The sequence below is a fragment of the Oncorhynchus mykiss genome, chromosome 15 (genome assembly GCF_013265735.2).
Source record: "Oncorhynchus mykiss isolate Arlee chromosome 15, USDA_OmykA_1.1, whole genome shotgun sequence".
Taxonomy (NCBI): domain Eukaryota; kingdom Metazoa; phylum Chordata; class Actinopteri; order Salmoniformes; family Salmonidae; genus Oncorhynchus; species Oncorhynchus mykiss.
In genome coordinates this window covers 48,221,136-48,244,626 of record NC_048579.1, presented here as the reverse complement: position 1 = coordinate 48,244,626, position 23,491 = coordinate 48,221,136, and the positions used below count along the sequence as shown (strand labels likewise).

General features: G+C 44.4%; 3 protein-coding genes and 1 long non-coding RNA gene across 4 annotated transcripts; all 4 read left to right on the top strand.

Annotated features, from left to right (window-relative positions):
- Nucleotides 1-2,715: 2,715 nt before the first annotated feature.
- Nucleotides 2,716-3,836, top strand: LOC110490179. The gene is made up of 4 exons (XM_036944469.1): nucleotides 2,716-2,761; nucleotides 2,894-2,939; nucleotides 3,071-3,168; nucleotides 3,311-3,836. The coding sequence occupies exons 3-4, from the start codon at nucleotides 3,098-3,100 to the stop codon at nucleotides 3,798-3,800; spliced, it is 561 nt and encodes a 186-aa protein (XP_036800364.1). The 5' UTR covers nucleotides 2,716-2,761; nucleotides 2,894-2,939; nucleotides 3,071-3,097; the 3' UTR covers nucleotides 3,801-3,836.
- Nucleotides 3,837-3,872: 36 nt separating this feature from the next.
- LOC118938890 (pheromone-regulated protein PRM7-like) lies at nucleotides 3,873-4,998 on the top strand. The gene is made up of 2 exons (XM_036945543.1): nucleotides 3,873-4,707; nucleotides 4,829-4,998. The coding sequence occupies exons 1-2, from the start codon at nucleotides 3,924-3,926 to the stop codon at nucleotides 4,996-4,998; spliced, it is 954 nt and encodes a 317-aa protein (XP_036801438.1). The 5' UTR covers nucleotides 3,873-3,923.
- A 10,105-nt stretch (nucleotides 4,999-15,103) lies between these two features.
- LOC118938921 (pheromone-regulated protein PRM7-like) lies at nucleotides 15,104-16,993 on the top strand. Its single transcript, XM_036945586.1, has 3 exons — nucleotides 15,104-15,567; nucleotides 15,676-16,536; nucleotides 16,658-16,993. The coding sequence occupies exons 1-3, from the start codon at nucleotides 15,132-15,134 to the stop codon at nucleotides 16,825-16,827; spliced, it is 1,467 nt and encodes a 488-aa protein (XP_036801481.1). The 5' UTR covers nucleotides 15,104-15,131; the 3' UTR covers nucleotides 16,828-16,993.
- A 5,994-nt stretch (nucleotides 16,994-22,987) lies between these two features.
- On the top strand, nucleotides 22,988-23,491 carry LOC110490181. The gene is made up of 2 exons (XR_005036102.1): nucleotides 22,988-23,141; nucleotides 23,263-23,491. It is a non-coding gene; the product is annotated as an uncharacterized LOC110490181 (long non-coding RNA).

The window sequence follows — 23,491 nt, the reverse complement described above, 5'->3', positions numbered from 1 at the left end:
ACTGCGAGGCAGGGGAAGGTGTAGGTGATGCCGTTGTCTGAGCACACAGGGTCCCACTCCCAAGCCAAGCAGGGGCAGTCTCGTTAAATTCCAGGGATCCTGGAGGACAGAGAAAATGGCTGGCAATAATGTTTAAATGATTGTTGCTGAACTATCATTGACATAGGCACAGTGACAAAACAGCCAGGAATCCTGGCTCAGTAACAACCATACTGTATATTCCCACAAGAGGCACAGTGACAATGGTAGGCACAATCCCATGTGTGTTTTGGTCTAACTCTAACTCAACCTCTTCAGTAGACCTCCCAGGAATATCTCCACCGCACCCACAGGCAGGTTCAATACACCAGGAGAAGTTATAATCACATCTAGTGTTACCAGTGTGCTGGAGTTTCATTTCCACTCATGTTCAACAAACCTACAGGGAATGGGAGAGAACCAAAAAGTTGTATTTAATGTAATTCAACATCAATGCTGACAGGAGGGAACATTTCAGTTGGAGCATGTCCAGGTTTCTATGGCTGTGTTTAGACAGCCCAATTCAGATATTTTTTTGAGTAATTCAGGGATGCAAACTGGTGAGGGCCCAAAAAGGTGAAACATTCTAAAGTATCCACAATAGGGGGAAGGCAGGTTTTAACTAATTAAACAACAAAGACTATGATCTACATTATCAGTGTGTTATCAGTGTGTCTCTGTGTGTAAAATAAAACCTGGTTAATGTGAATGTAAGTCTTGACGCCTCATTTTCACCCAATTCTCTCATTCTGAAAATGAACCACAACGTTACTGTAGAGGGAAAACATTAGTTCATAGATGGTAAGTTCGTTAACATTTCACACAGATTGCCAGGGTCCAGTAAGCAACTACGTTAACAATATAACTTGAGGAACGGCAAGAAGTCGTATACCAGTTAATACTATAGCGAGTTGGTTCGTTTACTAACGTTAGCTTATACGATGTTGTAACGTTCCTGTTAGCTAGTTGTCTGACTTCATTACCCAGCTAATTCTCACACCATAAACTCAATTATTTGATCAGCTAAGTTGGATAATGTTGTTCAACATTTCTCTGGCTAGCTAACGCGGAGAATTCGATCCAACTAGCAAGATACTTGGTGCTGAAATTCTTGGATATTTCAGCACCATGGACAACAGCGAAATCGGTAAAGCGAAATCTGTCATTCAGCACCACATGACAGTAGACAGCGGCCATCTCATGTGAAGTTGGCACTGGGGAAATCCCATCTAATGAGAAACGAGGCCTAGGAGGCAAAAAGACTGAAGGAAAAGACTCCCACAGGAATTCTATGCTAAACTGTTCTGCCACATTCATTTAAAATGTTACATCTTTCGATTTGTAAATAATAGGGAATCCATTTGCAAATAATTTAAACTGATTTATCAAACTACACTGTACAGCTTTAGTGTGTCTGTGCATCATACGTACAACTGTAAGCAATTCCGTTCTCAAATGTCTGTTTAATGTGAGAAACAAAATGAAAAACAACTGTTAGACTATTACAATGCGGACTGTCATGCATTTGTATATTACCAACAAGACAACGAAGTGATGGTCTTTACGCGCCATGGAGACATAACGGAGACTTCCCCCACACCAAAAGTTCCCCCGCTGAGCGATATTATTTACTACACTATTATGCATATAATCCAAGTCATACGTTTAGTGTCATTCCTACTCTTATTTTTAACCAATTAGCGTTGCAAGTGTACCTTATCTCAATTCAGAGCTCGGAAATATTGGAATAACGTGCTTGAGGACTGACACAACAGGATAAGACAACAACCACATTTTCAATTGACAATCATTGCTTTAAATATATATGGTTAATAGATTTGTATAGGCATATATAAACAATTAATTTCACTTGTAAACCAAGGTTGGATAAGTAGGTCTAAGCAACATGCAGCTGGATACTCCCGTCATGAATCGACACAGGTTCCAATCCTCATATATACACATTATGACTAAATAAAGAGATTAATCTTTCAAGACATAAAGACATAGAAGCATACCCATTTATAAAAGGTTCTACACATTCCATTTCTCCATAGCAATAGAATGTAAACATTCTATTTCGTGCCAAACATTGCCTACAACTCAACTCTAAGTGCAGCATATTGGACGACTCCACAGTAATTGATCATTCGCGACTTTAACGTATCCCTGTTATCTCTAGAGCATCCCGTATATCTATAGCGCTGCGTTTCTACCCCATTTTACCATGGATATGATTTGGTGCATTCCGGAGTTCACTTATGGTCCCACAAAGGTAATCTTTGGAGATATTCATTTTAGCATACTGTAAAAGCCTGTGCACAATGTGCATAACAAAGCATCATTATTGTCATTCTCTTCAAAGCAATTCTGCAGAAGCAGCCTTTATTTCCAGACTCTGCAGGCCTGCTGGGAGGAAACATATTACAATAAACAGGTAAGATTCATCCCCCAAAAAACATAAACAACAGAAAGAGAGTTGTATTTCAAGACAGTTTAGAGAAGATGGTCATAAGAGTTCTTAATAACACTCGCAAATTGTGATGCATGAACAGTTGTGAAATGTTGTGAGAGGCCCTTCAGAATGCACATGATATGGTCTCACACCTTACCTCATCTTGCAGAAGAAGCTCATGGTCCACTATCTGCTGCTCCAGAGTCAAGGCCAGGTGCCACACCATGTCACCACGGAGCACATGAGCGGCTGGCTGGTGTCTCAGGGCAAAAAATCCCTTAGGGAGAGGTGAGTACCACGTCATCACTCACCTTCACTGCCATTCCCTGCCACCAGCAGCACTCCAAGAGGTGTGGGTAAAATAAACAACAGAAAAATCGGACGCCAGGAAAGTTGAATTGCTCTGTGTTTTATTTGAAGGGTGTGGAAGGAAACCCTGGAGGAGGGGAATGACCTCGCTCGGCTGGTAAGACAATGAGAGTTAGACACATATTACAAGTCAGTGAGCTCTTTACTAGCATTTCAACAACTAGTTAGTACAGCAGAATAGATATGTTGTGAAATTTCACTAATCGGACTTCCTGTTTCCTACGGCAGACCTGGGAAGTCAACACTTGCCTAAAAATGATAGACATAGAGCACGAGGCTGTCTGCAAGCTCCGCCGCTCCTTGCACTCCACCTCGCCAGCTGACATGTGAGTTCCATGTACTGCCCTGCATATGACTTGATCCATTTATCTACACATCTGTAACTATGCAGAAACAGACTGAGACAGTGTTCTCTGTGAGCACATTGCGCATCGTTTAGCTTTGTCTTCTCCTTTTTGTTGATTTCAGCGACCCTAAGGTCCACAGCCTCGTGGAAAGAGCTGTAAGGAGCATTATGGGCGAGCTGTCCAATGAGCCCCGTAGCAACCTGCTCAGCCCATCCCAGGTGGTTGTGGAGGTGGTGCCCAGGCTCCTCCTGGCCCTGTGGCTTCAGCCAAAGGAAGGCCATTCAGGGCACCCAATCCTAATAAGCGGGATGGCCGTGGGCATGGTGGCGGCCGTAGTGGAGAAGCTCTCCAGCATGTTAAAGGCCCCTTCTCCTCAAATCCCTTTCTCCCGCACTGCGGCTTTTGAATCTGTCTGGTCAATCCTCGGGAGAATCAGTCAGTCCTTCTCAACGGATGACCTCCAGAGCCCATTTTATGTCAGATCTGTCTGTGCCTTTGTGGCTGACGAGGTACAGAGCTGCTTCCAGCCCCCTGCAGCCACCTTACCAGTCCTCCCTGTCGTCGCCGCAGCCATCTCCACCACACCTCCAGACATCCTAGCAGGTGAGTAGCAATGATAGAGAGCACTCTGACAGATGCCTGTTGTGATGACATCTCGGTGACTTGTAGTAGTAGAGCTCATCAGGATTGTTGTTGTCACTCCTAACACAGAGGCAGACCCGGCTTCTTCCGACATGGAGGTTGTGAATATCAACGCTAACACAGAGGCAGACCAGGATTCAGCCCACCTGGAGGTTGTGGACATCACCGCTAACATAGAGGCAGACCAGGCGTCTTCCCACTTGGAGGTTGTGGACATCACCTCTAGCATAGAGGCAGACCAGGCGTCTTCCCACCTGGAGGTTGTGGACATCACCACTAACATAGAGGCAGACTCTGCTTCTTCCCACCTTGAGGTTGTGGACATCACCCATAACACACAGGCAGACTCTGCTTCTTCCCACCTTGAGGTTGTGGACATCACCCATAACACACAGGCAGACACGGCATCTTCCAACCTGGTGGTTGTGGACATAACACGTAAGGCAGAGGCAGACCCGGACAGTTCCCATCTGGAAGTTGCGGACATCGGCCCTAAAACAGAGGCAGACAGAGCTTGTTCCCACTTGAAGGTTGTGGAAATCACCCCTAACACAGAGGCAGACCCAGCTAATTCACACCTGGAAGTTGCGGACATCGGCCCAAAGACACAGCAAGATCCAGCTTCTTCCCACCTTGAGGTTGTGAACATCACCCTTAACAGAGAGGCAGATCCGGCATCTTTCCACCTGAATGTTGTGAACATCACCCGTAACAAAGAGGCAGATCCGGCTTCTTTCCACCTAAATGTTGTGGACATCACCCCTAATAGGGAGGCAGAGCCCATCTCTTCCCTCTTGGAGGTTGTGGATGTCACACCTGAAGAAAGGACTCTCAAGATGGCCGTCTTCGCCACTCTGCCAACTGACATCCAAGCAGGTGAGTAACACTGACAGGTGCCGTTTGTCATGACATCTTAGTAGAACCTTTCAACTGGCCAGTGTTTAGAACCTACGGTTTGCATTTGTTTACATTCTGTCCCTCTTTTCTCCCTTTCCAGAGGATGTTGCTGTGGTCATCCCAGATGTCACCCTACATGTCACCAAGGATGTGACACTGGATGTTCCATGCAGAGCTGCATGCAAAGGGAAAGTCCGGCGATTTTTCTTCAGGCTTTGGAGGGCAGTGTGCTGCTGCGCCTGTCACAAGGAAGAGGAGGAACAATATTAGTTATTCATCAGACCTTCAGAAATGGGATTGAACCATAGACCATTAAATTATTTGCATTATAATAATTGGATTCAATTCTGCTTTTCCTGTTTACTACTTAATTTCAGAACATTTCTATAAACTTTCACTTTGAAAGTGTGGAGTAGGTTGTGTAAATAAGTGGGAAACATCCCAATTTTAATGCTTTTAATCATTTACTTACTACATGTAAACAAAACAAAAAAAGTAGTATTTGACTACAACAAAAAACGGAGGGAGCTCAACCAACGTTGAGTTGAGGTGCAACCAAAACCTTTAATCATCATAGAAAAAGCGCAACTCTTGTGCACTACAAAAAATGCATTGTTTCATTCAACAAGGTTAAAAGATGAACATTTTGACCTAATCTATGACAATATGCAAGTTGTGTTTGCCCAGGAAAAGGGTGACCCAGACTCACCCTGGTTCTTGAGGGTTGCAGACAGTGAAAAGATATCATTAAGTAAATGGGACTTTTCAAATCTTGAATAAAAATCTTTAATGAACATGAATTTAAATACAACTGACTTGAGGATCAGAGCAGGCAGGCTGACTGGCTAGCCCTGAAGGCCCTCTGCCTCTACCTCTGTGTGGTTCATCTCAGCCAAGAGTTTGTGTGGGTTGTCTTTCTCTGTGGGTGTGAATCACCATGACCTCTCCCTCAGCCTGCCCGTTGGCCTGATCAGAAGGCTTGTCATCTCTTTCCTTGCTCACATGAGCAGGAGGAATTGTATCTGGGGTAACCTCCTCTATCTAACGCCTCTTCTTTCTGTCTGTGTTTGACTGAGGTCACTCGTTCGCTCTCCCTGGGTGTTGGATAGTTCCTCCTCCTGTGTCTTTGTGAGCTTGGAGGGAGATATCCTGTTCTGGCTACCTCTTTAGGGGTGTGCACCTTAAATCTCTTTCAGTTTGTTTTGGGGAGAGTGAAGTTCGATCTTTAGCAATGAGCGTGGGGGCTGTCCCCCTCCCTCCTAAAGTGTAATGACTGCGATTATTAAAAAGTAGGAGGAGCCACCGAGATATGTGATGAGGGCAAGGAAGATCACTCTGCAAGTGTTACGCCCCTGAAAACAGGGGAGAAATAATCACGAGAGCGATACGGTGTTGTTTTCTTCGCAACGGCTTCAGTTATAGGCATGAACCAGTTTGTTCAGAGACTCCTTCCAATTTGACTTTTGTGTCTTTAACATTTGCAACAATGTTCTGTTCATGTGTTCCACTTGACCGTTTCCCATCGGGTGATAGGGTGTTGTCCTGGACCCCGCCATGCCACTGAGTTTCTTTAACTGATGGAACAACTGATTTTCAAATTCTCCCCCTTGGTCATGGTGGATGCGGGACGGGAACCCAAACTTCAGGGCAAAGTCATTGAAGATGAGATTTGCAGCAGTTTTACCTGACTTTGATGTGGTGGCGTAGGCTTGAGTGAAACGTGTAAAATGATCAACAATCACGAGGATGTACTCATATCCCCCTTTGCATCTGTCGAGATGAAGGAAGTCTATACATAGCAGTTCAAATGGCTGTGTTGTCACAATGTTTGTCAGAGGAGCTCTTGTTTCATGGGCTGGCTTTTTCTGCTTGACACAGCTACAAGTTTTAGTCACATAGTGCTCGATGTCAGATTGCATATACGGCCAGAAGAAGCGGTCACGTACTAGTGATACAGTGCGGTCAGTACCTTGGTGTCCCATGTTATTGTGCAACTCTTCCATCACTTTACCTTTGTACTGCTCTGGTAGAACTAACTGCTTGCGGGCTGTAGTGATTCTGTACAGAATGCCATCACTGTCTATTGTCAATTTGTCTCATTCTCTGAATAGGCATTTTGTCTTGGGACTGAATTTCTTTTGCTCTTTAACTGGCGGTTTGGAACCAGACAGTTTGAAATTGAGCACAGGACGAATGACCGGATCAGATTCTTGTGCTTCTCTTATCCCATCTTTTGGGATCGAGCTGGTTGTTGCAGTGGTTGTCTCACCTTCAGCTGATACTGACATAGATGCAGCTGAAAGTGACCAAGGTACAACAGCCTCTTTCTGTACCTCAACTGCTTGTATCGTGGCGGCAATGGTGTCTGGTGGAAGCTCCTCAGAACATTCTCTCATCAGTGACTCTACATCCAGTGGTATCCTTGACAAAGCATCTGCATCACCGTTCTCTCTGCCTGGCCTGTACTTTATTGTAAAGTGGAAATCAGCCAAGTCTGCAACCCACCTGGAAGTGGTTGCGTTCAGTTTTGCAGTAGACAGAATGTAGCAGAGCGGGTTATTACCGCTGTATACAGTGAAGGTTGGAGCATAGTACAAATAATCATGGAACTTATCGGTGATTGCCCATTTTAGAGCTAGAAATTCTAGCTTGCTCGAGTGGTAGTGATAGTTCTTCTCCGCTGCTGTCAAGGTTCGAGAGCCATAAGCAATGACCCTAAGCTTCCCATCTTGCTTTTGATAAAGAACTGCTCCCAAGCCTTGGTGTGACGCATCAGTGTGTACAACAAATGGCTGAGTGAAATCAGGGAAACCTAAAACTGGTGGGTGAAGCAAACAATCAGCTGTTCCAGTGCCTGTTGATGCTGGTCAGTCCACAGGATTGGCTTGTTTGAGGGCACCACATGGCTTACTTTCTTTGTTTTTGTTTTCCGTGGGTGGTCAGGTATTTTCTCTGAATCTGCTTTCAGGAGGTCATACAGGCAGCTGGCACTCCTAGAAAAGTATTCGATGTACTGTCTGTAGTGAGTAAACCAAGCATCTTTCTGAGCTGGCCTACAGTCTCTGGTCTGATTTCTTTCAATGCTCTTACTGCTTCAAAATCGGCTGGGTCAACTCGGCTGCCCTCTGCAGACACTATTCTGCCCAAATAACGGACCTGGGGTTTAAAGAGATCACACTTACTTGGTTTGAGTTTAATGCCATACTCTCTGAGACGCTGCAAAACTTTTCGCACATCATTCACATGGCTGTCGAATGTTTTACTGAAAACTAGCGTGTCGTCCAGATAAGGAATGCAGATGTTATCCCGGAGCCCTTCCAAACACTCCTCCATACACCGCTGAAAAGCTGCAGGAGCGTTCATGAGGCCGAATGGCATACGTATCCACTCATAGAGTCCCCACGGTGTCACAAATGCTGTCAGTGGTCTGCTTTCTTCAGAGATGAACCCCTGGTGATACGCTTTTCCCTGATCTAAGAGGGAGAACCAGGAATTACCACATAAACTGTCCATGATGTCTTGGACCCGAAGGATGGGCTGGCGGTCGGGATGTGTCTTTCTGTTCAGATCTCTGTAATCTATACACAACCGGAGGGTCCCGTCCTTCTTACGAATGCACACGACAGGTGAAGAATATGAAGAGTTTGACTTCCTAACCCAGCCCTGGACTATGAGGTCATAAATGTAACCCTTCATCTCCTGATACAGTGGCCTGGGCACTGACATGTATGTGCGCTTTACTGGTTCAGAGTCCTTTAGAGAAATAGTCATTTTCAATCATTCAATGCAGCCAATGTCATTGATCTGGAGAAGGAGTGACACTCTTCTCTAAGCATTTGCCTAACAACCTCTCTCTGCTCTTCGGTTAGGTGAGTTAAACCTACTGGTGGATCCCACTGTTCAGTAGCAGTACATGGGGTTCGAAACGCTGGTGTGATTCACTGTGGCTGGGGTGACAGTTTTTTCAAAGACTTGGGCAGGTAACACAGTCATAATGGTTTGTACTGTACCGATTATTGTGCGTCCTAGCAGGGCAATGTCGTGGTCAGTGGGGTTAGAGACATCAAGCAGGATAACTGGAAAAACACATTTCCTGACTCTGACTAGTGTGTCAAAGAACTCAAGGTCATCTGGCCACTGCGGGTTCAGATCTGTCTGGAAAAGCATTGTCATGTCATCTTTGAAAGGCTGGGAAGCTACACGGCACTCAATCTGAATGCTACTGTGTTTTGGTACAGCAACCTTCTCTTTCTTGGTTTTCACTGCGTATTCATCTGTCTGTTCTGCGCTAACAGCCTGTATAAAAGCTCTTACCTTGTTTCTTTTGAGGCTTGAGAAAGCTGTTTTTACTGTACTGTATCGTTTAGTCTTTTTGGTCATTGTCAGGATGTGCTCGACAACATTGAAACCAATGATGGGATGAGATAGGTGACAGCCTTTCATTACCAGCACCGGGATGATCAGTTCCTTTGTTTGGTCAGTTTCAGAGGCGAGCCGAAAAGTTGTTTCAATCCATCCCAGGTACGGCATTTCAGTCCCATTTGCTGCAGTCAACCTTAGATCATCAGGTGAGTCCAAGATTTCTGAAACATCTCTCAGCCTTGCGTTTGGGAGAGATTCCTCTTTCCATTGTTCATCAATGACCGATACCTGAGATCCTGTGTCCCATAGAGCTTAGAGGTGGTGGCGATTCAGGTGACACTCAATAAGGCACTGTCGGCCGACTAGCGAAGTGACCTTACGGGGGTGGCAACCTTGAGCTATGGATAGTAAGGAGTGGGCATTTTCCTCTGTGCAGGAAAAACTTTCACTGGTAGAGTCAATTTTCAGGTGAGTGCATTTTTCCTTATGTTTAGTCCAATGTTGGTTTTGACATACTTTGGAACAGTACAGTGTCTCTTTACATGATGAACATCGTTTCAGGTTCTCAAATGAATCTTCTCTGGCACAATTTGCACATTTCTGGGACTTTTTGGTAGCTACGGTTAACACTCGTCCCTCAGCGGTAACCCGTTTCCATTTAAAGAGGCCTCCCTTGATGGTCTTGCTCCCCGGATTTTACATCCAGCTTGAAAATGTTCTCCACTCCCACATCTCCACTCCACTCCCACACATGCTCTGGACTAGAGCAGGGTCATACTTAAGCCCTGATTCTGACTCCTGGGATGCAAACAGTACTTTTTGCCTCAAATCTAAAACGCGCATCAGGAAGCTTTGAGGGGTCTCCTTGCTATGCTGTGCTTCTGAAGCCAGCTGTTTATAAAGCTCTGTTGCACTCTTCTCTTGGAAGTGGGAATGCAGGATACATCTAAGTGTGGGAAGAGTTAGCTGGGGTTTACCTTCCAAGTAGCTGCCTAGCTGTGAGCCTGGAGAAATAGCCTTGACTATTGCGTCTACTATTTCTACCTCAGGATAGCCTCTGTTAAGTCCATTTTCGATCTGATGGGCAAGGCTGGAAAAAATCAGTTTTTCTTTCTGGCCCGGTTCACCTATCTGACCAGAAATTTTAAACTCTTTGCGCCAGTATGAGCTGGGCTGTGCATTTGGTGAGAGCGGCACGCTCCCCTGAAGATTGGCATGGGGTTGGGGCTGACGCAGAGAATCACTGGCTTTGGCTGCAGTAATCTGCTCAGTTCCCACCCCTTGTTGTGGGGTTACAGTTCTCAGTTCCTCTATTCTGTGATGTGTTCTGGCTGGTTCAATATCATGGTCAATTTGCCCTGTTTTGTTATCTATGCCACTGATCATCTCTGTCATTTTGTCTTTAAGTAGCAACAATTCCGACATGCCGCCATCTTCCAACTCTGCAACTTCCTCTCTTTCAAGGAACATCATAATGTGAGTCATCAATGATATGCGGGATTTGTTTTGAACATCTCTTCTCTGTTCGCCTGATATTTCAAGGAAATCACATATCTCTAGTAATTTGTCTTTAGTCAGGGTGTGCAATTCTCCTACTACCTCTTCCTGTAGTTCTTCCAAGGCGGTTGTCATGTTGACAGAACAGGAGGAACTTTTACTGTGCAGGAGTTGACTCTGAATTAGATGGTCCTTACTGTCTCTGATGGTCGATCAATGGCCTCAGTTGACACGTACTTAACCACTAACTTCCAGCTTCCCTCGAACAGCAACACTTTCCTCACTGCAGCCTGCCTGAGTTGTTATGTGGAGATTTAGCTGGCTCGGAATTCAGCGACCAGGATGTGGAAACTGGACATCTGAGCAGCAATCTCAGCGGAGCCTCCGAAAATGTTACGCCCCTGAAAACAGGGGAGAAATAATCACGAGAGTGATGCGGTGTTGTTTTCTCAATTCAACTTTTAGTTCAATCATTTCACAGAAGTAACACATTCCAAAACAACAGAAAATCCATTATACAAATAACACAGCAAAATATCTTATTAACAACGCACATGTTCATTCACAATCTAAATAAAATGGCAGCTACTCTCAGTACGATGCTATTCTCTGCTACAACCGAGCAGGGCTAATATTACTCTCTGCAAACTTAACTCTAACTTCCTCAAGATGTTACTAAGACACACCTTAAACACTCTTGACATGTTAGCGAGTTATAACATTTAAGCATTTTTAAACAATTTTATCATCAATAAAGTACCTGAAAACAGGGGAGAAATAATCACGAGAGTGATAAGGTGTTGTTTTCTCAATTCAATTTTTAGTTCAATGAGAAAAGACCGCGATTTCCCCAGGAATATGGGTGGAGACCAGAGCAATCGATCTCAGGCTCATAGATTAAGAGCATTTCGTAGATCACATATTAACACTTTTAGGCGTCACAAAATAAAGTAATCAATATAACGTTTACACATTACTCACAATTCGTACCCTTTGTATGCTTGACGGATTTTTAACTTTAACACAATTATATGAATGTTATCAATCTCTATCAACTAATACTGAATGCATCTTTTTAAACTTAGATGTTTTAAGATCCTCACATTCTATTAACTTATTAATACCTTTTAATGTATAACAGGCTGTGGATATTTCCTTTAACCTGTCACACAAGGACATGATAGTACACATCACAACACTGCTGCTCATTCATATTCCACTGATCAAAACTTTTGTTTTTATCGACCCACCAACCAATCAGATGTCATATTTACCCGTTGTAGTAACATTGTCACACTACAGATGTAGGAGGAGGTAGGCCATGAAGGAGGAGACGAAAGACAGCTGGGCTCCAGAAACAACGCCAACCTCATACTTCATCAGTAGACCTCCCAGGAATATCCCCACCGCACCCACAGGCAGGTTCAATACACCAGGAGAAGTTATAATCACATCTAGTGTTACCAGTGTGCTGGAGTTTCATTTCCACTCATGTTCAACAAACCTACAGGGAATGGGAGAGAACCAAAAAGTTGTATTTAATGTAATTCAACATCAATGCTGACAGGAGGGAACATTTCAGTTGGAGCATGTCCAGGTTTCTATGGCTGTGTTTAGACAGCCCAATTCAGATCTTTTTTTTGAGTAATTCAAGGATGCAAACTGGTGAGGGCCCAAAAAGGTGAAACATTCTAAAGTATCCACAATAGGGAGAAGGCATGTTTTAACTAATTAAACAACAAAGACTATGATGTACATTATCAGTCTCTGTGTGTAAAATAAAACGTGGTTAATGTGAACCGATCTCACTGCTAAAAAATGTGAAGAAAGCAATCCAATGTTATTTGTTGCCAAGACTTGACACTCAAGTCTTGACGCCTCATTTTCACCCAATTCTCTCATTCTGAAAATTAACCACAACGTTACTGTAGAGGGAAAACATTAGTTCATAGATAGATAGTTCGTTAACATTTCACACAGATTGCCAGGGTCCAGTAAGCAACTACGTTAACATTTCTTGAGGAACGGCAAGAAGTCGTATACCAGTTAATACTATAGCGAGTTGGTTCGTTTACTAACGTTAGCTTATCCGATGTTGTAAGGTTCCTGTTAGCTAGTTGTCTGACTTCATTACCCAGCTAATTCTCACACCATAAACTCAATTATTTGATCAGCTAAATTGGATAGTGTTGCTCAACATTTCTCTGGCTAGCTAACGCGGAGAATTCTATCCAACTAGCAAGATACTTGGTGCTGAAATACTTGGTTATTTCAGCACCATGGACAACAGCGAAATCGGCTAAGCGAGATCTGTCATTCAGCACCACATGACAGTAGACAGCGGCAATCTCAAATCAATCAAATCAAATTTTATTTGTCACATACACATGGTTAGCAGATGTTAATGCGAGTGTAGCGAAATGCTTGTGCTTCTAGTTCCGACAATGCAGTAATAACCAACAAGTAATGTCTTATGTGAAGTTGGCACTGGGGAAATCCCATGTAATGAGAAACGAGGCCTAGGAGGCAAAAAGACTGAAGGAAAAGACTCCCACAGGAATTCTATGCTAAACTGTTGTGCCACATTCATTTCAAATGTTACATCTTTCGATTTGTAAATAATAGGGAATACATTTGCAAATAATTTAAACTGATTCAATAACTGTTGGACTATTACAATGCGGACTGTCATGCATTTTTATATTACCAACAAGACAACGAAGTGATGGTCTTTACGCGCCATGGAGACAGTTATAGTATACTTCCCAGCCAGCAAAATTTCCCACGCTGAGCGATATATTTTTACTAAACTATTATGCATATAATCCAAGTCATACGTTTAATGTCATTGATACTCTTATTTTTAACCAATTAGCGTTGCAAGTGTACCTTATCTCAATTCAGAGCTAGGAAATATAGGAATAACGTGCTTAAGAGGACTGACACAACAGGATAACACAACAACCACACTTTCAATTGACAATCATTTCTTTAAATAGTTACGGTTACTAGATTTGTATAGGCATTGGTAAACAATTCATTTCACTTGTAAACCAAGGTTGGATTAATAGGTCTAAGCAACATGTAAGTGGATACCCCCGTCATGAATCGAAACAGGTTCCAATCCTCATATATACACATTATGACTAAATAAAGAGCTTAATCTTCACGACATAAAGACATAGAAGCATACCCATTTATAAAGGTTCTACACATTCCATTTCTCCATAGCAATAGAATGTAAACATTCTATTTCGTGCCAAACATGGCCAATAACTCAATTCTAAGTGCAGCATATTGAACGACTCCACAGTAATTGATAATTCGCGACTTTAACTTATCCCTGTTATCTCTACAGCATCTCGTATATCTATAGCGCTGCGTTTCTACCCCATTTTACCATGGATAGGGTTTGGTGCATTCCGGAGTTCACTTATGGTCCCACAAAGGTAATCTTTGGAGATATTCATTTTAGCATACTGTAAATACCTGTGCACAATGTGCATAACAAAGCATCATTATTGTCATTCTCTTCAAAGCAATTCTGCAGAAGCAGCCTTTATTTCCAGACTCTGCAGGCCTGCTGGGAGGAAACATATTACAATAAACAGGTAAGATTCATCCCAAAAAACATAAACAACAGAAAGAGAGTTGTATTTCAAGACAGTTTAGAGAAGATGGTCATAAGAGTTCTTAATAACACTTGCAAATTGTGATGCATGAACAGTTGTGAAATGTTGTGAGAGGCCCTTCAGAATGCACATGATATGGTATTTCGTGGCACTGTCTCACACCTTACCTCATCTTGCAGAAGAAGATCATGGTCCACTATCTGCTGCTCCAGAGTCAAGGCCAGGTGCCGCACCATGTCACCACGGCGCACATGAGCGGCTGGCTGGTGTCTCAGGGCAAAAAATCCCTTAGGGAGAGGTGAGTACCACGTCATCACTCACCTTCACTGCCATTCCCTGCCACCAGCAGCACTCCAAGAGGTGTGGGTAAAATAAACAACAGAAAAATCGGAAGCCAGGAAAGTTGAATTGCTCTGTGTTTTATTTTAAGGGTGTGGAAGGAAACCCTGGAGGAGGGGAATGACCTCGCTCGGCAATGGGAGTTAGATGAGAGTTAGACACATATGAGAGTTAGACACATATTACAAGTCAGTGAGCTCTTTACTAGCCTTTCAACAACTAGTTAGTACAGCAGAATAGATATGTTGTGAAATTTCACTAATCGGACTTCCTGTTTCCTACGGCAGACCTGGGAAGTCAACACTTGCCTAAAAATGATAGACATAGAGCACGAGGCTGTCTGCAAGCTCCGCCGCTCCTTGCACTCTACCTCGCCAGCTGACATGTGAGTTCCATGTACTGCCCTGCATATGACTTGATCCATTTATCTACACATCTGTAACTATGCAGGAACAGACTAAGACAGTGTTCTCTGTGAGCACATTGCGCATCGTTTAGCTTTGTCTTCTCCTTTTTGTTGATTTCAGCGACCCTAAGGCCCACAGCATTGTGGAAAGAGCTGTAAGGAGCATTATGGGCGAGCTGTCCAATGAGCCCCGTAGCAACCTGCTCAGCCCATCCCAGGTGGTTGTGGAGGTGGTGCCCAGGCTCCTCCTGGCCCTGTGGCTTCAGCCAAAGGAAGGCAATTCAGGGCACCCAATCCTAATAAGCGGGATGGCCGTGGGCATGGTGGCGGCCGTAGTGGAAAAGCTCTCCAGCATGTTAAAGGCCCCTTCCCCTCAAATCCCTTTCTCTCGCGCTGCGGCTTTTGAATCTGTGTGGTCAATCCTCGGGAGAATCAGTCAGTCCTTCTCCACGGATGACCTCCAGAGCCCATTTTATGTGAGATCTGTCTGTGCCTTCGTGGCTGACGAGGTACAGAGCTGCTTCCAGCCCCCTGCAGCCACCTTACCAGTCCTCCCTGTCGTCGCTGCGGCCGTCTCCACCGCACCTCCAGACATCCTAGCAGGTGAGTAGCAATGATAGAGAGCCCTTTGACAGATGCCTGTTGTGATGACATCTCGGTGACTTGTAGTAGTAGAGCTCATCAGGATTGCTGTTGTCACTCCTAACACAGAGACAGACCCGGCTTCTTCCTACATGGAGGTTGAGAATATCAACACTAACACAGAGGCAGACCAGGATTCTTCCCACCTGGAGGTTGCGGACATCACCGCTAACACAGAGGCAGACCCGGCTTCTTCCTACATGGAGGTTGTGATTATCAACGCTAACACAGAGGCAGACCAGGCGTCTTCCCACCTGGAGGTTGTGGACATCACCGCTAACATAGAGGCAGACCAGGCGTCTTCCCACCTAGAGGTTGTGGACATCACCGCTAACATAGAGGCAGACCAGGCGTCTTCCCACTTGGAGGTTGTGGACATCACCGCTAGCATAGAGGCAGACCAGGCGTCTTCCCACCTGGAGGTTGTGGACATCACCGCTAACATAGAGGTAGACTCTGCTTCTTCCCATCTTGAGGTTGTGGACATCACCCATAACACACAGGCAGACACGGCATCTTCCAACCTGGAGGATGTGGACATAACACGTAAGACAGAGGCAGACCCGGCCTGTTCCCACTTGGAGGTTGTGGAAATCACTCCTAAGACAGAGGCAGACCCGGCTAATTCACACCTGGAGGTTGTGGACATCACCCCTAAGACACAGCAAGATCCAGCTTCTTCCCACCTTGAGGTTGTGAACATCACCCGTAACAAAGAGGCAGATCCGGCTTCTTTCCACCTGAATGTTGTGGAAATCACCCTTAACAGAGAGGCAGATCCGGCTTCTTTCCACCTAAATGTTGTGGACATCACCCCTAATAGGGAGGCAGAGCCCATCTCTTCCCTCTTGGAGGTTGTGGATGTCACACCTGAAGAAAGGACTCTCAAGATGGCCGTCTTAGCCACTCTGCCAACTGACATCCAAGCAGGTGAGTAACACTGACAGGTGACGTTTGTCATGACATCTTAGTAGAACCTTTCAACTGGCCAGTGTTTAGAACCTACGGTTTGCATTTGTTTACATTCTGTCCCTCTTTTCTCCCTTTCCAGAGGATGTTGCTGTGGTCATCCCAGATGTCACCCCACACGTCACCAAGGATGTGACACTGGATGTTCCATGCAGAGCTGCATGCAAAGGGAAAGTCCGCCAATTTTTTTTCAGGCTTTGGAGGGCAGTGTGCTGCTGCGCCTGCCACGAGGAAGAGGAGGAACAATACTAGTTATTCATCAGACCTTCAGAAATGGGATTGAACCATAGACCATTAAATTATTTGGATTCAATTCTGCTTTTCCTGTTTACTACTTAATTTCAGAACATTTCTATGAACTTTCACTTTGCAAGTGTGGAGTAGGTTGTGTAAATAATTTGGAAACATCCCAATTTTAATGCTTCTAATAATTTACTTACTACATGTAAACAAAACAAAAAAAGTAGTATTTGACAACAAAAAAAACAGAGGGAGCTCAACCAACGTTGAGTTGAGGTGCAACCAAAACCTTTAATCATCATAGAAAAGGAAAAAGCGCAACTCTTGCGCACTATAAAAAATGCATTTTTTATTCAACAAGGTTAAAAGATGAACATTTTGACCTAATCTATGACAATATGCATGTTGAGTTTTCCCAGGAAAAGGGTGACCCAGACTCACCCTGGTTCTTGAGGTTTGCAGACAGTGAAAAGATATCATTAAGTAAATGGGACTTTTCAAATCTTGAATAAAAATCTTTAATGAACATGAATTTAAATACAACTGACTTGAGGATCAGAGCAGGCTGGCTGACTGGCTATCCCTGAAAGCCTTCTGCCTCTACCTCTGTGTGGTTCATCTCAGCCAAGAGGTTGTGTGGGTTGTCTTTCTCTCTGTGGGTGTGAATCACTATGACCTCTCCCTCAGCCTGCCAGTTGGCCTGATCAGAAGGCTTGTCATCTCTTTCCTTGCTCACATGAGCAGGAAGAATGGCATCTGGGGTAACCTCCTCCTCTCCCACCTCTCCCTACTGTCTGTGTTCGACTGAGGTCACTCGTTCTCTCTCCCTGGGTGTCGGATAGTTCCTCCTCCACTGTGTCTTTGTGAGCTTGAAGGGAGTTATCCTGTTCTGGCTACCTCTTTAGGGGTGTGTACCTTAAATCTTTTTCGGTTTGTTGGGGGGGTTCAGTTGTTTTGGGGAGAGTCTGAAATTCGATCTCTAGCAATGAGTGTGGGGGCTGTCCTGTGGGGGTGTCCCAATCACTCCTAAACTGTAATGACTGCGATGATGAAAAAGTAGGAGGAGCCACCGATACATGTGATGAGGGCAAGGAAGATCACTCTGCAACGACAGGATAGGACACATCACAACACTGCTGCTCATTCATATTCAAACCCACTATAGACTATGCATGGACTCATTGGCGCGCTCCCCCCCCCACACACACAATGAACTTACCTGTACATATCAGAATCATACATTCAACGGCCACCTCTTCCACAACATTTCTTGATCCCCCACCTCAAACATGTTGAGTCAATACCAGATGCTGGAAAGGTGCTGGAATGCAGGTGCAGAAGGGCCTAGTATGTAATGATGTGATACCATGCGTACCCCATATCCTGTGTTTGTGTTGATGTTTTTGTATTGAACCTTTATTTAAACAGGGAGTCACATTGAGATTAAACATCTATTTTACAAGAGTATCATATTGTCATATTGAACTACCAGAGAGACCCTTCTCTACATAGGAATTGTGTACAAAAATGTCCATACATCAAAAATAATACTTTGCCAATCAGATAAGGCCCCAACAAGGCCCACGTTAATGGTTGAAAGTAACTTATGTCAGTGCGAATGAGTAACACTGAGTGTATAAAACATTAAGAACACCTGCTCTTTCCATGACGACCAGGTGAATCCAGATGAAAGCTATAATCCCTTATAGACATCACTAGTTAAATCAGTGTAGATAGAGATAGTTTAAAAAATAAATATTGTAAGGCTTGAGACAATTGAGACATGGATTGTGTATGCGTGCCATTCAGAGGGTGAATAAGAAAGATAAAATATTTACGTGCCTTTCAACAGGGCATGGTAGTAGGTGCCAGGGGCACCAATTTGTGTCAAGAACTGACTGCAAAGCTGCTGATTTTTTATGCTCAACAGTTTCCAGTCTGTATTAAGAATGTGCACCACTCAAAAGACACAGCCAACTTGACACAACTGTGGGAAGCATTGGAGTCAACATGGGCCAGCATCCCTGTGAATGTTTTGTACACTCAGGACATTATTAATAATACGGTGTTCGTTCCGTATCCTGTAAAGCTGCAGCAGACTGCGAGGCAGGGGGTGGTGTAGGTGATGCCGTTGTCTGAGCACACAGGGTCCCACTCCCAAGCCAAGCAGGGGCAGTCTCGTTAAATTCCAGGGATCCTGGAGGACAGAGAAAATGGCTGGCAATAATGTTTAAATGATTGTTGCTGAACTATCATTGACATAGGCACAGTGACAAAACAGCCAGGAATCCTGGCTCAGTAACAACCATACTGTATATTCCCACAAGAGGCACAGTGACAATGGTAGGCACAATCCCATGTGTGTTTTGGTCTAACTCTAACTCAACCTCTTCAGTAGACCTCCCAGGAATATCTCCACCGCACCCACAGGCAGGTTCAATACACCAGGAGAAGTTATAATCACATCTAGTGTTACCAGTGTGCTGGAGTTTCATTTCCACTCATGTTCAACAAACCTACAGGGAATGGGAGAGAACCAAAAAGTTGTATTTAATGTAATTCAACATCAATGCTGACAGGAGGGAACATTTCAGTTGGAGCATGTCCAGGTTTCTATGGCTGTGTTTAGACAGCCCAATTCAGATCTTTTTTTGAGTAATTCAGGGATGCAAACTGGTGAGGGCCCAAAAAGGTGAAACATTCTAAAGTATCCACAATAGGGGGAAGGCAGGTTTTAACTAATTAAACAACAAAGACTATGATCTACATTATCAGTGTGTTATCAGTGTGTCTCTGTGTGTAAAATAAAACCTGGTTAATGTGAATGTAAGTCTTGACGCCTCATTTTCACCCAATTCTCTCATTCTGAAAATGAACCACAACGTTACTGTATTTGATCAGCTAAGTTGGATAATGTTGTTCAACATTTCTCTGGCTAGCTAACGCGGAGAATTCGATCCAACTAGCAAGATACTTGGTGCTGAAATTCTTGGATATTTCAGCACCATGGACAACAGCGAAATCGGTAAAGCGAAATCTGTCATTCAGCACCACATGACAGTAGACAGCGGCCATCTCATGTGAAGTTGGCACTGGGGAAATCCCATCTAATGAGAAACGAGGCCTAGGAGGCAAAAAGATTGAAGGAAAAGACTCCCACAGGAATTCTATGCTAAACTGTTCTGCCACATTCAATTCAAATGTTACATCTTTTGATGTGTAAATAATAGGGAATACATCTGCAAACAATTTAAACTGATTAATCAAACTACACTGTACAGCTTTAGTGTGTGTGCAGCATACGTACAACTGTAAGCAATTCCGTTCTCAAATGTCTGTTTAATGTGAGAAACAAAATGAAAAACAACTGTTAGACTATTACAATGCGGACTGTCATGCATTTGTATATTACCAACAAGACAACGAAGTGATGGTCTTTACGCGCCATGGAGACATAACGGAGACTTCCCCCACACCAAAAGTTCCCCCGCTGAGCGATATTATTTACTACACTATTATGCATATAATCCAAGTCATACGTTTAGTGTCATTCCTACTCTTATTTTTAACCAATTAGCGTTGCAAGTGTACCTTATCTCAATTCAGAGCTCGGAAATATTGGAATAACGTGCTTGAGGACTGACACAACAGGATAAGACAACAACCACATTTTCAATTGACAATCATTGCTTTAAATATATATGGTTAATAGATTTGTATAGGCATATATAAACAATTAATTTCACTTGTAAACCAAGGTTGGATAAGTAGGTCTAAGCAACATGCAGCTGGATACTCCCGTCATGAATCGACACAGGTTCCAATCCTCATATATACACATTATGACTAAATAAAGAGCTTAATCTTTCAAGACATAAAGACATAGAAGCATACCCATTTATAAAAGGTTCTACACATTCCATTTCTCCATAGCAATAGAATGTAAACATTCTATTTCGTGCCAAACATTGCCTACAACTCAACTCTAAGTGCAGCATATTGGACGACTCCACAGTAATTGATCATTCGCGACTTTAACGTATCCCTGTTATCTCTAGAGCATCCCGTATATCTATAGCGCTGCGTTTCTACCCCATTTTACCATGGATATGATTTGGTGCATTCCGGAGTTCACTTATGGTCCCACAAAGGTAATCTTTGGAGATATTCATTTTAGCATACTGTAAAAGCCTGTGCACAATGTGCATAACAAAGCATCATTATTGTCATTCTCTTCAAAGCAATTCTGCAGAAGCAGCCTTTATTTCCAGACTCTGCAGGCCTGCTGGGAGGAAACATATTACAATAAACAGGTAAGATTCATCCCCCAAAAAACATAAACAACAGAAAGAGAGTTGTATTTCAAGACAGTTTAGAGAAGATGGTCATAAGAGTTCTTAATAACACTCGCAAATTGTGATGCATGAACAGTTGTGAAATGTTGTGAGAGGCCCTTCAGAATGCACATGATATGGTCTCACACCTTACCTCATCTTGCAGAAGAAGCTCATGGTCCACTATCTGCTGCTCCAGAGTCAAGGCCAGGTGCCACACCATGTCACCACGGAGCACATGAGCGGCTGGCTGGTGTCTCAGGGCAAAAAATCCCTTAGGGAGAGGTGAGTACCACGTCATCACTCACCTTCACTGCCATTCCCTGCCACCAGCAGCACTCCAAGAGGTGTGGGTAAAATAAACAACAGAAAAATCGGAAGCCAGGAAAGTTGAATTGCTCTGTGTTTTATTTGAAGGGTGTGGAAGGAAACCCTGGAGGAGGGGAATGACCTCGCTCGGCTGGTAAGACAATGAGAGTTAGACACATATTACAAGTCAGTGAGCTCTTTACTAGTATTTCAACAACTAGTTAGTACAGCAGAATAGATATGTTGTGAAATTTCACTAATCGGACTTCCTGTTTCCTACGGCAGACCTGGGAAGTCAACACTTGCCTAAAAATGATAGACATAGAGCACGAGGCTGTCTGCAAGCTCCGCCGCTCCTTGCACTCCACCTCGCCAGCTGACATGTGAGTTCCATGTACTGCCCTGCATATGACTTGATCCATTTATCTACACATCTGTAACTATGCAGAAACAGACTAAGACAGTGTTCTCTGTGAGCACATTGCGCATCGTTTAGCTTTGTCTTCTCCTTTTTGTTGATTTCAGCGACCCTAAGGTCCACAGCATTGTGGAAAGAGCAGTAAGGAGCATTATGGGCGAGCTGTCCAATGAGCCCCGTAGCAACCTGCTCAGCCCATCCCAGGTGGTTGTGGAGGTGGTGCCCAGGCTCCTCCTGGCCCTGTGGCTTCAGCCAAAGGAAGGCCATTCAGGGCACCCAATCCTAATAAGCGGGATGGCCGTGGGCATGGTGGCGGCCGTAGTGGAGAAGCTCTCCAGCATGTTAAAGGCCCCTTCTCCTCAAATCCCTTTCTCCCGCGCTGCGGCTTTTGAATCTGTCTGGTCAATCCTCGGGAGAATCAGTCAGTCCTTCTCCACGGATGACCTCCAGAGCCCATTTTATGTGAGATCTGTCTGTGCCTTTGTGGCTGACGAGGTACAGAGCTGCTTCCAGCCCCCTGCAGCCACCTTACCAGTCCTCCCTGTCGTCGCCGCGGCCATCTCCACCACACCTCCAGACATCCTAGCAGGTGAGTAGCAATGATAGAGAGCACTCTGACAGATACCTGTTGTGATGACATCTCGGTGACTTGTAGTAGTAGAGCTCATCAGGATTGTTGTTGCCACTCCTAACAGAGGCAGACCCGGCTTCTTCCCACATGGAGGTTGTGGACATCACCGCTAACACAGAGGCAGACCCGGCTTCTTCCCACCTGGAGGTTGTGGACATCACCATTAACACAGATGCAGACTCGGCGTCTTCCCACCTTGAGGTTGTGGACATCACCTCTAGCATAGAGGCAGACCCGGCTTCTTCCCACCTGGAGGTTGTGGACATCACCCATAACACACAGGCAGACACGGCATATTCCAACCTGGAGGTTGCGGACATCGGCCCTAAAACAGAGGCAGACAGAGCTTGTTCCAAATTGGAGGTTGTGGAAATCCCCCCTAATTCACACCTGGAGGTTCAGGACATCACCCCTAAGACACAGCAAGATCCGGCTTCTTCCCACCTTGAGATTGCGAACATCACCCGTAACAAAGAGGCAGATCCGGCTTCTTTCCACCTAAATGTTGTGGACATCACCCCTAATAGAGAGGCAGAGCCCATCTCTTCCCTCTTGGAGGTTGTGGATGTCACACCTGAAGAAAGGACTCTCAAGATGGCCGTCTTCGCCACTCTGCCAACTGACATCCAAGCAGGTGAGTAACACTGACAGGTGCCGTTTGTCATGACATCTTAGTAGAACCTTTCAACTGGCCAGTGTTTAGAACCTACGGTTTGCATTTGTTTACATTTTGTCCCTCTTTTCTCCCTTTCCAGAGGATGTTGCTGTGGTCATCCCAGATGTCACCCCACACGTCACCAAGGATGTGACACTGGATGTTCCATGCAGAGCTGCATGCAAAGGGAAAGTCCGCCGATTTTTTTTCAGGCTTTGGAGGGCAGTGTGCTGCTGCGCCTGCCACAAGGAAGAGGAGGAACAATATTAGTTATTCATCAGACCTTCAGAAATGGGATTGAACCATAGACCATTAAATTATTTGCATTA